This window comes from Maylandia zebra, linkage group LG13 (genome assembly GCF_041146795.1).
Source record: "Maylandia zebra isolate NMK-2024a linkage group LG13, Mzebra_GT3a, whole genome shotgun sequence".
NCBI lineage: Eukaryota > Metazoa > Chordata > Actinopteri > Cichliformes > Cichlidae > Maylandia > Maylandia zebra.
In genome coordinates, this window is record NC_135179.1 from 2,849,688 (window position 1) to 2,865,725 (window position 16,038).

General features: G+C 48.5%; 1 protein-coding gene across 2 annotated transcripts in view; it reads right to left on the reverse strand.

Annotated features, from left to right (window-relative positions):
* Positions 1 to 4,989: 4,989 nt before the first annotated feature.
* slc30a6 (solute carrier family 30 member 6) overlaps positions 4,990 to 16,038 on the reverse strand; it is a 61,904-nt gene continuing 50,855 nt past the window's right edge. For both annotated transcript variants that reach the window (XM_014411834.3, XM_076891402.1), the window contains 5 exons: positions 9,445 to 9,564; positions 8,961 to 9,063; positions 8,808 to 8,855; positions 7,998 to 8,066; positions 4,990 to 5,767 (listed from right to left, as the gene is read on the reverse strand). In XM_014411834.3, coding sequence (XP_014267320.1) covers positions 5,135 to 5,767; positions 7,998 to 8,066; positions 8,808 to 8,855; positions 8,961 to 9,063; positions 9,445 to 9,564 — 973 coding nt within the window. In that variant the 3' untranslated portion in view covers positions 4,990 to 5,134. The remainder of the gene's footprint in view (positions 5,768 to 7,997; positions 8,067 to 8,807; positions 8,856 to 8,960; positions 9,064 to 9,444; positions 9,565 to 16,038) is intronic.

The window sequence follows — 16,038 nt, forward strand, 5'->3', positions numbered from 1 at the left end:
TTAGACTTTTTTATGACACAACAGCGGTGAGTGTTCCCACCTTCTGCTCTTTGTAACTTAACGCCATCTTTCCGTTTTCGAGTTTTGGACATGATTTTGGAGGATATATCTTCGCAGCAGCGATTGACCGCAAAGTAAAGCTACCGGAAATGTACAACCCCACATCCGGTCTCAAACGAGGAAGTTAGCATTTTCTCGTGCACAGGGTCAATCAGCTCAAATCCAACGGCAGCCTTTGGAGCTGTTACAGGAACTATTATTACTAGAGACACTGAGACTGTGAAGGAGACCAAACAGGTGCGCTCGAAGTAAAGAGATCTTCACTCTGCCTGTACATTACATCAGCAGGTGTTTGCTTCTGCATAAACCCTCCAACACTGCCTATAAATATCATCATGGTCGCTCATTTAATCTCTAATAAGAGAGCCAAGAGATTTGTCCAGATCTGACTATTTAAATGTCAGAAATCTATTTTTTTTTCAGCTTGTTTGGTTTTTTAAGGTGAGATCCTGACTCCGCCCTCCTGAAAGAGTAGTGGAATGTCAGCAAGCAGTACTCGAGTAAATGTACTTCTACTTTCCTCGTTAGGTTGCGTGTACGCAGTCGGCCGGTGTGACCTGAGCTGACCGTGGGGCGGGCAGCGTCGACCTCGGCGGTGTCAGATTTGACCCAGAAAGCAGCGGCGCTGCACTGATCCTGTTCATTTGGTGGGGATTTTGGTCACAGATTACAAAAGCTCAATACCATTTGTTTTGTAACAAGCGTGTGAAGTCAACACTCATAAAAACGCTGCCACTCCGGACTTTGAAATGCTGCAGGACCTCGTTACAGGCTTAATGACTGTTGAGCACATCCAGCGCTGAGGGAGCAGAAGCTCCCGCTAAGCTTTCCAAGGAAAAGTACTTCTTTGATTGTTTGGTCAAAATCTCCTCTGAAAGCCGCAGAACAAAACCAGAGGAGGGATTATCCTCCTTTGGAGAGGAAATGAAATTCTTCAGAAGAGGCACTTAAACGGGTTCCAGCTTCTGCGAGTGTGTGTTGGGGGGAAATACGAGCGGCGCTGTGCGACTTGTTAGCTCCAACAATTTGACATATCATCCAAAAAACGAGGCTCCAAAGCTCATTAGAACAACAGAAAGCGCAGCTGTGGGCTCGGCAAAACCAAACATCAAATCCTGAAAGATGAAGCCAATGAGGAAGGAAAAGCTGCAGTTCCTCTAACGTCCAGCGGAGGCACCAGCAGTGAGTCAGTCCCCATAGACCAGAAATAAACATGTTTACAGCCTGACACACAAACTGCTTCGTCTCTATGGGTAATTACCACCTTTGTAACACCTGTACAGGTGGAGAAAGCTTAAATTGTATTAAAGCTTAACATTTGCGCTAATAGGAACGTGGCCTCTTTGACTGACATCACTAGCATTACCTGATAACTTAGTGCTTTACCTGTCTTGCTAAAACCAGGACGGTGATGACCACAATACTTAAACCAGTGATGTCACAGTAGCTACAGCCATCATTTATTTACAGCTTATATTTTTAAGACACACCCTCTAATGACAGCTGTAACAATGACTGAAGGATGGGGGGGGAGGTCAGGTTGATGGAGCCGATGCACTTGAACAGGAAACTGATGTTTATGTCCAGTTTCATATCAGTATCTTAACCACATCTGTGCCTGTGTGATGCACAATTACAGTTTATTAGTGCATCTTCTTAATAGAGCTTGCTAGCATTAGCACTTTACCCTCGGGTGCTGAATGTAGTCCCTTCTGGCATTATCCAGAGCACTACTGTTCAGACTTCAGCCTTTTATGTACAGCCTAAGGTTTACCATCAAGTGACACTGCCCTCTAGTGGTGACTTGAAAAAGGGACAGAGGTGGTTAGGGTGGATGGATGGGTCAGCAGATGACAAAATATCTCCTTTGTGTCACATTTCAAAGAAGGTCTTGCCGTTATCTGTGTGATGTATCCATACAGGCTAACACTTTGCATCCCATGCTAGCTAGCATAGCTAGGCCAGTTTAAGTGGCAGCAAAGTGGCGCTTTGAACCCTGCTCAGTGTTTCTGACACATTCAGATTCTACAAAAATAGGCACACCTTCGTTCTTCTGAAAGGTGAAAGGCGTGCTGAGGACATAAGGAGGTGATCAGCTGCCTCTTCAGTGAGTTTTATGTCTCAAAGATGGACTTGAGCATGTCATCTATCCTCAGTGTTTTACTTCTGCTGCTGAAATTTATGATAAAGTTTCATTTGGTGGAGAGCTGTGTCTCATGTATTTGAAACTCCTCAGATTTGAGCCAAGCCCTGCAAGGATCCTGATCACAGAGGAAACATGAAGCTCGGAGTAAAACGTGTGAATGTTTCATGGGGAAGGAAATGCTTTTGTCAGTTTGCGTGAGGCTCAGTGATGCGTTTCTGTGAGAGACGAGCATCACTGCGTTTACCGCAGGAGGAGCCCGAGAGGGGACGAGTGTGTCGGTAAACATTTGGTCGCGTTTGGCACATTCTGGGACAAAGTTTGAACACGCACCTCTTTAGTAAACTCCTGGGAAAACGGCGAGCTTCCCTCCGTGCCCAATCTTCTCCCCATCGTTGGATTTGAACAAACACAGTGATCAATGTGCTGGAAAAACAGCGAAACTTGGGCCTATTAGCGGTTTTTGGAGACCAGGCGGGTCCCTCAGTAACGGGGTCAGGAGTCTGTTGGCCTCCTAACACGTTGCGACTCCGCCGGCCTCGAAGCTGTCTCCTCGCTTCATTCTCATTCGCTGGCCCACAGCGTCTCTCACTCATTCGAATATTTTCTGGGCTGATGAGGATGCGAGGGCGGCGAACCGAGGGCCGAGAGGGTAACGTAATTGCAGGGGACAAAATAATGACCAGTTGCAGCAAAGTCGCTAAAGTGTGTCATCCATTAAAATGCAAGCGTGTGGCTGAGCACGCTTTGTGGCGTCGGCCTCGTTGGATGTGACAGCAGAAACAAGATGAAGTGAGGACACGCCACAGCGGCGTCCTCAGACCCTCTGATGCTTCCAGGGTTTTGAAAACTGTTCAGGACCTAACAGGTCCATGAGCTCCACATCACAAAATGATCCGGACGTAGATGGGATCACAGCTGGAAGATGACCTTAATTTAAGTTTGATCCAGTAAAAAGTGACAAACATTAGCGTCCGCTGTTCACTCTGCGTGGGAAGAAAACTTGTTTCTACAGCGAAAAATGAAACTTCAAATCTGAGCGAGCGGCGAGCACGCTGCCACGGGAACGTGACATTGACAGAGAAATCCCCACTGACACGCCCGCTGTGGGCAAACCTCCACCCGCCCCACTCCTGCCAAACAGGTGACAACAGATGTAAGAGCTGCTCAGTCTTTGATTTTATTTATTTTCTGCTGTGTTTTACTCGCATCTATTTGAAAGAGTGTAAACACAAAACAGTGTTTTATTTTATTTTATATGCTGGAATATGCAGACAATAGGTTTAAATGTTAAACACATTTCTTCTTGCATATAGTTTAATTTTTGCTTGATTAATTTTTGTTAAAAGATTAAAACTAATAAAACGAAATAAAAGTTTTAAAAGGAGACGTTTTCATTTGATTCAGTTTATATGATGCAGAAAAAATAGAACTGGGCTGGAAGGTCTTTGTCTTTATTACGTACTCAGGTTGTGTATCATGCTTTTAAAGAGTAACTAAGTAACTAATTCGTTTTGAAAATAAGTAACTTTAAACGTGTTTTTCTGCCGTCGTTATGAAGTTCAGCAGAGCAGTCCAAACAGCTGGAAGCATAATTTAAAAGTACTAAATGGAGGTCCTGTAGAATATTCATAGTATGAAGGTAAAACTTTGGATTTATTAAATATAATAAAGTTATTAATCTAAAAAAAATCAGCTGATTCTGAGGGGGTCAGGTGAACCAATGGGGACCTGTCTGTGTTTGTATTGGGCGTGAGAGAGGACGGGCTGTCTCAGTACAGACAGAGGATCATCAGGTAGAAGCTGAGAGGTCAGAAGGTCACCAGCGTCCTACAGGACACGATGAGGATTCCAAAGAGCTCGGCTCATGTTCACAAAATCAGACGAAGCTTCAGATGTTGAGAAGAGTCAAGAATGTCTTCAGTCAACTTCCAACCTCAGAAAACATCAAATTTAAGAAGTCGGGAAAGTTTTCCTGGCTCGGACTTCAGAACTTCAACGATTTGCTTTTAACGACTGGAGCAGAGGCGTCACAGCCCAACATTTAGTGTCATTAGGAACTGTTTGAGTTCTTTTGGCTTCACTCTGTTCTCCTTCAAACATTCCCTCGACCTCCTGAAACTGAAGGACAGCGAGGAGGAAGAGGAGCTGATTTGTGCGACTGTACCCAAAGCCTCATGGCCTCTTTGTGAGCTCGTCTGATGGGGATGTGCAGCCCTGATTTCCTGATTAGGACCCGCCTAAATAAAAGCTGGTCTCCTCCTCCTCATCATCCCCACACGCCAGGACGCGGGAAACCTCGTACAGGGGCGGAGTCACTGATGGTGTTTAAAGTTTAATAGTTGATGGACTGAGCAGATTTATGGACCGGATAAAGATCTGGGAAGTTTCCTGATCACTTAGGTCTCACCTTTGCCCCGTGACGCGGAGCTCCACCACGCTGGACGAAGTCGGTCTGTGAGGAAGTTCTTCGTTAATAAAATCTGCATGAAAACGACTCAAACGAAAAGATAAACGAGGATTTCTGATGTTTGGTGAATCTCGGGTGAGACGTGGAGTTCGCTGTGATACTTGTTTCACGCAATGCTGGAAATATTAAACATCAAACTCTTTCAGACTCAAAGACTTTTATTTTTTTAAGGAATGTTTGCAGGAAAAAAAAGCTTACAAAGTACGAGCACGCCACTTTCTAACCGCCAAACCTCACGATCAGTCCCATAACAAAGAAAGCACTCAAAGATACGCGGTGGTCTCCTCATCCGGACAATAAATACATCACCACCATCGCTCCTCTGAAGTCATCGACATCTAACACCAGAAACTGGCGCCGTCGTCGATGCTGTGACGCCGCTGCCTGACTCGACGTTCCCGAGGAGCCGACCGTCACAAATGAATTTCGAGTACCCGAAAGTCCTGAACCCGCCGGAGCGGTCACGGCCGGTACTGTCGGTACTGCGACTGTGAAGCCAGAGGGTTTCCGAAGCGCAGCGGCGCCGTCGACCCGCCAAACGCAGTTCTGTAGCTCTGAGAGGACGGCCCGCCGCCACTGCCCACGCCCAGTCCGAGCCCGACCCCCAGACCCTGTGTGCCCAGTCCCATCCCGCCACCAGGCCGCGCCAGGCCCTGATTCAGCATCCCTGTGTAGGGGGTCGACCCGTAGGAGAGTCCCAGGCCTCCGTACGGCCTGTGGGTGTGGTGTCCCAAAGCGGCGAGGACCATCGGCTGCACGTTCCTCCCCGGAGTGTCGAAGGAAAACTCCGGAGGGGGGCTGGTGGGTTTGGAGGGGGTGGAGGTCAGCGGGTCGAAGTCTCCTCCCGGGGACAAGAGCAGAGGAGGCAGCGATGAGGCGAGGGCGGCGTAGCCATCGGCAGCACCCAGCGGGGAGGCAGCGGGCGAGGAGGACGAGGAGGAGGAGAGGGCCCCGGTGAGGAGGGGCCGGGACCAGTCGTCTTTGAAGATCTGCACGGTCAGCGTGGAGACGAGCGGCAGCAGCCGGTTGGTGACGTGAGCCAGAACCAGCTGCTCGTTGGCGTCGCGGCGGATCCGGACGTGGGCGGAGCCAGCCTGAAACACAAGAACAGAGAGAGAGAAGAGCTAACTCTTCAGTAACTGCTCAGCAAAGCGATTAAATACAAACACGCTCCAGACCAGATCAATAACACACAGATTACAGTAAGCCTGATCATGCAGTTCCTCTGACGTCCACACGGGGCTCACTCCACATACACGCCTATATTAAAATGCCCATACGATGTCTATCGATGCCCAAATATGGTCATATCTGGCTCCGAAAACCCAAAATGAAGCAAAAAAAAAAGCTTCAAAATGCAGAAACCAGCGGGTTATGTGACGGTGGCCACGCCCACATGGCCTGAAGTGTCTTCAAGTCCGTGACCCCGTTATCGGTGCGCAGACACGAGAGCGATCATCTGATCCAAAATCATGCAAACAGTTCAGATCCAAACTCGGAGACAAACAAAGATGTCTCCAGTGTTCCTGCAGCGCTCCTCGGGCAAACCGAGCGGCGTCACAAACGTGCGCTGAAACGAAGCTTAGCTGGACCCTAAACGCTGTTAAATCCAACCTCTCTGACCTTAAAACATTAAACACAGTTTGTCATTTCTGTTGTTGGGAATATTCAGACCTCACAAGGACAGACTCCCTCTCTTACACACGCACGCACGCACACACACACACACACACGCACGCACACACACACACACACACACACACACACACACACACACACACACACACACACACACACGCGCACACACACACACACACGCACGCACACACACACACACGCGCACACACACGCACACACACACACACGCGCGCACACACACACACACGCACACACACATGCAGAGCAAATCGCCCCATGGGGCAGAAGTGCAGTCAGGGGGTCAAATCAGTTTGGACAGCTGCTTTGTTAGCAGTGGGCCAACAACCAACAGTTGTGTAACTGCAGCAGCATCACAAACGACAACACGAGGGGCGGCGGCATCGACAACACGAATACAAACAATAAAAACAGCATCAGGGCGAGGTAAACACGGGCGCTGCGCCACCCGGAGGCAGGCAGAGGAACGGCGGCCTTCATCCTTCATACCAGAGAGGAGCTTTCAGCAGACACACGCCTAACACAGAAGGTTTGGCCTGTAACCATGGATACTGTGGTGATGTCATCTTTAACCCCACAGACATGAGCCTCGGCTGGAAAACGCCTCCGTGCCTCGCAGCTCTTCGTTTACAGGAGATCCAAGAAGAAGTCTAAACTCAACCTGAAGTCGCCGATTTCAACCAAATTTAAACCTTGACAGGCTCAAAGCACCCACCCCTCCCACCCCATCGCCCCACCTGACCCAACCACTCCACCCATCTAAACCACCGGAACCAATGGGTGTGTTCACTGAAGTCTCGAGGGCGCTGCAGGGTGGATAAATTTGACTAAACGTTGTGTTTTGGTTTTATTAACATGTATGAGCCGAGTGATATGAAACTGTGCTAGCCTTATGTTAGCGTCTCAGTACAAAACTCCAACAGGAAAGCTGCTAATTTAAGATAATAAGCTATAAAGCAGAACTGAAAGCTGACTCATGAAGTGCAGATGAACTATTTTATCCCTGTTTGAACTTTGTTGTTTTTCATTAGCGACAGCTTCACTTTTACTTCCTCACTTTGTTTTTAGGACGTTAAAAAAACGCAGGAAGTGGACAGGAAGTTCTCCTCGTGTGAACCTTCAGGCTCAACAGCAGCACGGTTAAATTATCCATAAATTATAATGAGCATCTGAGCCCGGCAGAGGAGACTGTCGGTGTGTGCGCTCCTCTCTGTGTGCGTCCCGCCCTGAAAGCCAGCTGGGTTTGTTTGCGTTGCGACGACAGCAACACAAACAACAACAACAACAACAACAACGCACCCCCAAAAAACAGAGAGGGAGAGGAGGGGGGAGCCAAGTCTCCGCATGAATGAGTCGTTCCTTCTTTTTGTCTCGTTGAACAAATCCCTGCAGATCATCGCTCTAATCCGACGAATGACGGAGGAGCGGACGGAGGAGGGAGACGGGACAAACTCAACAGGAAGAGGAAGAACCGTCAGAGAGGAACTGATCAGCAGACCCTGAGAGACCTCACTTATTTATTTACTACGAGTCTGCAGAGCTGCACTCAGGCTCAGCCCAGGATACGTTTTCCTTATGGGGCTTCACTGATTCTAACGCCAGCGATCCGACGCCATGATTAACTGGATAAGTTAATCCAGAGTTTCTCCGTCGGCCTCTGTCACTCACCAGACATCCAAAGCCAACAGTCCAGAAGTGCTCGTTTCGGACCTCCAGCACCCCGTCCAGAGTCGACACCTGATTGGACACAAGAAGGCACAAATAGCCAATCATAATCAGTCAGTGTGCTGTTCTCTCAGCTGTTCCTAATAAAGTTTAACGTGGTTTACGGCGTTTGCTCGCTGGTTTCCGTCTGACGTTGACCTCGTGTTGTGTCTGAAGGACTCAGAAACCAAGCTGCCGTCACCGTTAACGTGAATGAAGGAAACATGAACAGCAGCCATGTTTGGAGGGTTAGCTCAGGACTCGTTAACTCTCTTTAACTAAAGTTCATGTTGTGAGTCCCTGATGGGCGGAGACGAACGCCATCGTACGACAGGAAGCTGAAAACGGAAGCTGTGAAATGATCCGCCCAGTCAGTAATCTGCTACTTCGTGGTTTGGATTGACTGTGAACGAAGTCGAGATCCTGAGCGTCGGTGAAATCGCAGTCGGCCCCGAGGCGGCCGGTCAGCTGCAGAGGTTTGAAATTTGGAGTTTCTGCACAGTTTAATGGTGCAGTGTGCTGGACACCCGATCGATACGTCAACAGTTACATTTGCGCTTGAAATTTGATCTTAAATGCCAAAAGTGACAGTTTTATGCAACAATCTGGACTCAATGTAAGTGATGTATGAAGCCTCGCAGGGAGAATTTGATTGGTGGATCCAGTTTATGTTTGGATTTTAAACTCTGGTTATGATGAATTCTGGGATAAAACTAAGCAGTAGAAACACTTCCTGATGTTGCAGTAACGCTGCGATAAAGCGCCGGCTCTCACCTCTCTCAGAAGCTTGTCCAGCTGCCCGATGATGTGGGAGGGCGTGGTCTGTGGGCGAGAGGTGGTTAATAATCATGATCACGTGGCTTCCATACCTGCATCATATTTTGGGGTTAAAGGCCAAAGGGGAGCGCACTGTCCCGTCTGTCTCACCTGCAGCAGCACTTTGCCGCTGTACACGCTCATGGGATACATGGTGCCGAAGGTCATGAGGGCGATGGCGACCGCAGACGCCGTGTCCACCGCGTTGAAGTTGCTGAGCACACAGATCACGGACACGAGAGAAGAAATGGTTCATCAAACATAAAGAAGATTTCCACTTTTCTAAAATAAATAAACGACATCACTGTCACCACCACAGATCCTGATATAATCCAGTCTGTAAATGAGCCGATACAAGCGCACAGTTCACTCTGAGGAAGACTTCAGAGGAATAAATGACAATATTCATGTTATTCGTTGAAGCTGGTCGACATTTTCATCTGTGCACGTTTGCCGCTCTAAGCTCAGCACAGCTGAAGATATAAAAGGGAAGCAGGGATGGAAACGGCATCAGCTGAACAAACTCGGGCTGGTTAAACAGATCGTGGACGAGCGTGAACGTGGGGATTTACATCCACGCAGATTAAATTCTTACTTGATTTCGATGAGCATGTAGGTGATGCACAGGGACAGAGCTCCCGCCATGTTGATCAGGACAAAGGGGTTCATGCGAGGCAGCAGCACGCTGCTCAGGCCTGGAACGATGCCACACAAACTACACACAGACACACACAGGGAAACAAACAGAAACAGGATTAGTGCACATGATCACCTCCACATTCTCCCACTGAACAAACTCCAAAAGCTCCTCCAGCGTCAATAAAACATAAAAATGATTAAAATACGACGAAACATGAAACAGGTCACTTCCTAAGGAAGCTTCCTTTACGTATGTTTCCTACATCCTAGTTTTGATTTATAATTTTTTTTCTAACTGTATATTATTAAAAATAAGTGCAGTTATGCTCACGTGCATGTTCTTTATGATTATAATGAAATTGTAGTTTTAAAGTAAGCTGCCCTTAAACTTGGTGAAGATGCAAAGCAGAGCCGAGCAGCCTGTTTGGAGACTTGTTTGGTGATCGTTGTGAATGAAACTGTCATTAAAATCAGACCAACACTCGGAGGAGCAGCAACGTTATCAACTGTGCAAGGACGGATGTGTGACAGTCACCTCCCCGTCGCACGAGCTCATTGGTCGTGCAGCGAGCGAATTAAAAAAAACAAAACTGTAAACATCACGTACGATGCGTCCCGGAGGCGTCAGATGAACCAGGAGACCTATTGATCCATGAATCACTCAGCCTCAGCATTAATAACTCCTCCTCCACGTCTCGCCAGCTGCTCACGTGAAAACTTTCTGCCGAAGTTAAAATCTGTGGTTGGATTTGCTTCTGTTCACGTTTGCGCCCGTCGGCTTCGCTGCACAAAATCAGACTGTGCAAAAATAGGTGTGAACACACCTGAGGGGTTCTCGACTGATGACCTCACAGGGTTAACAGGACACCCTCACCTCATTGGCTCATCGCAGACACAGCAGCAGGTTCAACTTGTTAATAAAATGTCAAATTCTCGCACCTCTGAGTCTGTGTGCTCTCAAGTCTTTCTGGCGTCAAACAGGTAACAGGTGCGCAAAGGTATGAATTTAAACTGACTTCATAGTTTCATAGTATCTGGAATTCCTGAAACCCAGCAGCGTCTCTGGGAGGCAGAGCCCTGAATCCTCCGGTGTTTATATTTGTCTTCAGGTTTAGGCCTTTAACCCGATCACGCCATCATAATGGACTTTAGGGGGATTTGAACTGGACCTGATGGGATCATTCTTGTTTTGTTTCATGTTAGTTTAAGCTCCGACCGAGCTCCCGCACATCCTGCCTGAGCATCGGAGAAGAGCCGTCACACAAAAAACTCCCTCTCAGTTCATGCCAACAGCAGCAAATGGTTTAATGTGGGAGGAGCCGACGGGGACGCTGATCTAAACGATCCCGGGAGTTAAACGCTAAGGACCTGCTCCAAGAAGCAGCGATCCCGACTCCATGATCATCAGAAGGACGAGGAAATAGGCACTGAAGATGAAATATAGTTTATCCCACAGTACAAAAGAAAACCCTGATAAATGATAATAATACAGTGAAATATCAAAAAGAATTTAAAATGGTTTATTAAATACAGTCACATGTATCAGACAACAGCAGATATTAATATTTATACAGATACATGCTCATTATTTGCTGCTGGTTGGATAATAATAATAATAATAATAATAAAGAAGAAGTAGTAACAAATATAATAAAGGTGTGCGATGAAAGTCGACCACAGGAACAGTTTGACCCCTCGACCTTTATTGTTCCTCTCAGCTGAGGTCAAAGGTCGCGCTAGCGTAAAAAACAGCACCTGTGGAGCTGTGGAAAGTTTCGGTTTCTTGCTCAAAGGCACTTCAGCAGGAAACGATGCATGTGACAGGACCTAATGTGATGTGACAGCGTGACGTGATGCAACGCGGCGTGACATGCGGTGGCGGGATGGTGTCCCAGTGGAGCGCCACACGTCGCGGTTCAGAGACAGCGGCGTGGCGCCGGATGTTCGGCCTGAGAAGACTCGACTGAAAGAGGTCAGAGAGGACCGCCCATCGATGACGCCTCGTCCATAGACGAAGATCGAACGCAGCCTGTGGACGGGCTCGCCGTCATTTTATAAACAGCTAAAGAGAAACGTTGGCCTCAGGACACGCTGCCAAAAATCCTGCTGTTCCAGCTGTGGCAGAAGAAAAGGACATCCTCCGTCCTAATCCTGCCCCAAAGCCTAAAAGAGCACCTCTACGGAGGGCCCACAGTGCCAACAACCAAAATCCATAACATGAAACGCAGCAAAAAGACCTCGCGCCCCTGGTGAGACTGAATATGTCACATGGCCGCACTCTGCCGCCGCTGCCTGGGCGTGTATCATTAGATGATGATTAGAAAGAACGCAGAGACACGCATGTCAACACGTAATTAACGTCAAACATGTCATTCAGAGAGGCGTGTGCTCGCCACGGGCGGAGCTGGAGGAACAGACGAGGGGGGGGGGGACATCACATGTTTAGCAGCAACAACAGAAATGCACGCGCTCCTCCTTTAATGTCTTCAAGGTCAGCTGACGGCGTCATCAGATCCTGCGGCGGCTCCTCGGACGGTGAATAATCGAGGGCCGGGCAGGACGCGGCGATGTTAGCGGGATACTCGAGCACATGTTGTGATTCACCGGAGGACGCTCCGCGTTCATATCTGAGCCGCGGCGAGGAAACCTGAGCGATGATTCACGACACGGGAGCTGCTGGGTTCCCCTCGCCAGGCTTAGGAGGTGCTTTTATGTCCCCGCAGGACCTTTGCGGGGACATAAAAGGTGTCTTAGGTGTCTTCCTCATCATCATCGTCACTGCTCGTAGCTTTAAGATTGCAAAGATTCATCAGGATCATTTAATTAAAGAAAAAAATGGATGTTTGGAGAGTTTTTTCCTTTAATTTACGTAAAACTGAGGCACAGACGAAACAAAATGACCATCTGATCTTGTTACTGAAGGAAAGCTCCGGGCTCTTTAATCTGACATTCAGTGAAAAACTGAGTCTGCACACTGTGAGACTTCCTGTCTTTAGTGTTGGACTGGAAAGAGCAAAAGACAAAAAGGAGGCGAGACTCAGAGTGTCGAGGATGAGCCTGACAATCCCAGCGATCCCATAATCCCCGCTGATGCATTGATATAATTTGACATGTGACCTTGTGTGTGCTCATCCAGAGCGGCTGCAGGATTTAAGCAAAGTCACAAACGAACTCTTGATACTCCGTGGCGCTCTCCCGGCTCCACAACGAACCCGATAACAAGAAGACAAACGCCCAAACTGCAACCCGTTAACCTGTGGGAAAACTCCAGTTTAGGTAAGGGGCGGAGCCTGGACACAGCGCTGCAGGAGGCAGGACCACGACTACTCGATCACTGTGAACTCTCCAGGCTGAACGCGGGCTCGACTGAAGCGCCGTCCGAAGCATGCAGCGATCTGCTTAGGGGACCAATCACATTTAAAGTTGCTGCTGGTTGAAGTCGTTCACGCCCATTGGAGACAAATGATTGTTTATTTGAAACAACGACAACGGAGTCGGTATAAATGCACGCGGTCCAGCGCTGAAGCTTTGAACTTGGCGTTTTCACTGATACCATCTGAGGAACACCTGACACCTCATTAACCACTGAGCACACCTGGGATAATCCTCTAAAGCCCGTCCACGTTTAAACCAATTAACTTGTTGCGTACACTTTGTAGCCGGTCACTAGTGGACATTCGTAGATAACCCTTTAATGCTTTTACCACCTCGTGCATCATTCAGCAGCATCCTTGACTCACGCTGAGTGTGATGCAGGTTTGAATCTCTGTCAGAGGTTCTGATGGAGCTGCAGGGAATTACGATCGACATGTACGGACATGTTTCATTTCTACTAGGGATGGACCGATATCACGCATCGGTCCGATACTGACCTAGATTACTGGATTGGATATCGGAGAGACATAAAAAAATCTAATCTGACCCATTCAATATCACCAAAGCACCTCCCAAAACTAGCGACACGGCGTAATTCAGCTCATAACGTTAGCACGTCGGAGCAGTATGCGTCACGTGATAGAGCGGCTGTGGCGTGCGAGACCTGTCGGCGGTCTGGTTGAGCATTTGAAGCCTGGCTACCAAAACGGCATTTCAAAGTAACAAAGTGGCATCGTGCCATCTCTAATTTCTACACTGCAGTTTGTTTATAAATAACGTCGTTCCCGTGGCTACGCTTTTAGCATCCCGGCCTAGTTCCAGAAAACATCTGCAGGAAAAAAACTCCAGATCAACACAATTTAAGACAAACTGGTTTCCAGTCTCAGCTTCCACCCACAAATATCAGGTGTGCAGATATTCAGCTCCCTGCAGCCTGACTCGAGTTCACAGTGAACTGTGACGGACCCGTGGAATTCAGGAAGCAGGGAGGAGTACAGACTCCTCCCTGCTTCCTGAATATGAAACAATAATTTACATCCAGCCTGTGAGCACATAAAGGCATCAGGAAAGGTAAAATTCATGCAAGGTGAAGCGTTATTGGAGCCAGTGTGACTGCCCCCTGCTGGCCGTCAGAAACACTTCTCTGTTTGCGACACGTCTCAGATCCGGGAGCTACGGCCCGACGGCTCCCGAGGGAAACGTCTGCATTTCGAGCCGCTAAAAGCTTCTCCGTGTTCAGCAGCGAGCGTCTGACTGAGCCGTGTCTGTTTGCTGCTGAGCAGGTACTCCGCTGTGGCTTTTTAGAGCTTCTCCTCTGAACACAGACGCCTGCTGCGAGTGAAAACAACGCTACGGGCAACCGCTCTCGCGCTGTCACAATATTTTCACATCGTCATTAGAAAAAAACGCCAGTTTAAAAAAAGAGAGAGAAGAAGACGCTCAGTGATACAGCAAGTGTTTTTTACTTCAATGCAAAAGGAGTCCTGCATACAATAACCTGAAATATGACACAACACAGCAGCTCAATGTAAACATCACATGATCTGCAAGGCAAACAATTAAATATGTGTAAAGACTTCAGCTCATACAGACGTTCAACGATGAACATCTGCAGTCACACATCTGTCTGCTGCCCAGGTGTTTGGGGGCTAATCTAAGCTCATTGTGACATCACTAGTCTAGTCCAATCATCTTTGTGCTGGCCTTCTCCAGGCCAATCAATTTAGATGGAAAAAAGAAAATAAAGAGAAAATTAAATTACCAACTGAGTTAAGTTGGTAGAGATTTCTAAGTGTCGAATGATTTTGACTGTGGTCAGACGTCCTGCCTGCACGGGCAGAAAAAGGCGTGGGACTCCGTGACCTCCGTGGCACAATCACGTCTCCTGTGACCAACAAGTCGCCTCCATCAGAGGTCAACCATCCATCATGTTATCAAGGTGATGCAGAGACTAGTCTCCGCCCACCTGAGAGCACAGGTAGAACCTCCCTTGACCCTGAGAGGTTTGCACGCAGACTGAATCTGGGGGTGGCTGATGCAGTCCTCTGCATGCACGGTTAGAAACGCCTCCTCTGGTTCCTCACGTGCATTGACACGATTCAGCAGCTGCTACTGAGAGAGAAGCTGCAGGAAACACCTCAGGAGGCGATAACGTCTCCATTCCTGCTCACCTTCGACACTTTGAGGTCAGAAACACTCTGGATGTGTTAGTGATGTTCAGGAGGAGGAGGACAGATCTGCTCCTGCATGTGATAGCAGCAGAGATGGTGAGAGGACGGCTACACAGCTGCCGTCTGGGACAGGATGTCAGGGAGGTCCAAGAGTGCGCGTACCTGGGCGTCCACATTGATAACAGGCCAAGCTGCAAGACCAGTGCAGAGGCTGGATACGAGAAGGATCCGAGCAGGCTCTGCTTCCAGGGAAAGCACCACAGTGGATTTCTGCAGTAAGATGGGGGAGCAGCATCGAGCTGCAGCCTCCAGCAGATGGGATAAACTGATCAGGAAGTCGGGCTCTGGGATTGGAGGTCACCAAGAAACAGTGTCCATCATGGATAATCCCGACCACCTCCTGCTCCTCCTCTAACACACAGGAGCTGCCCTGAGCGCAGACGCAGGAAGACACATCTGCCAGATGTTGTTGTGACTCTTCATCATGTCTGCCGTAACAAACGCACAAATCCAGACATAATAAAGAATTTCTCATCTCTGTATGTAAACGTAGACAAATGTGCTATAAATAAAGTTACTATTTAAAAAAAACTGAAGACGGTGCAGCGATGCTTGGAAGTAACCGGACGAGCAGGATCAGGGCTTGTTAATCCAAATCTGCACGTTTTTTACTTCCTCTGTCTCTCTCCTCCCCGGTGGCAACTTACACACACACACACGCACACACACGCACACGCACACGCGCACACACACACGCGCACGCACACGCATACACACACACGCACGCACACACACACACACACACACGCACACACACGCGCACGCACACACGCACGCACGCACACACACACGCGCACGCACACGCATACACACACACGCACGCACACACACACACACACACGCACACACACGCATACACACACACGCACACGCACACACACACACACACGCACACACACGCGCACGCACACACGCACGCACGCACACACACACACGCGCACGCA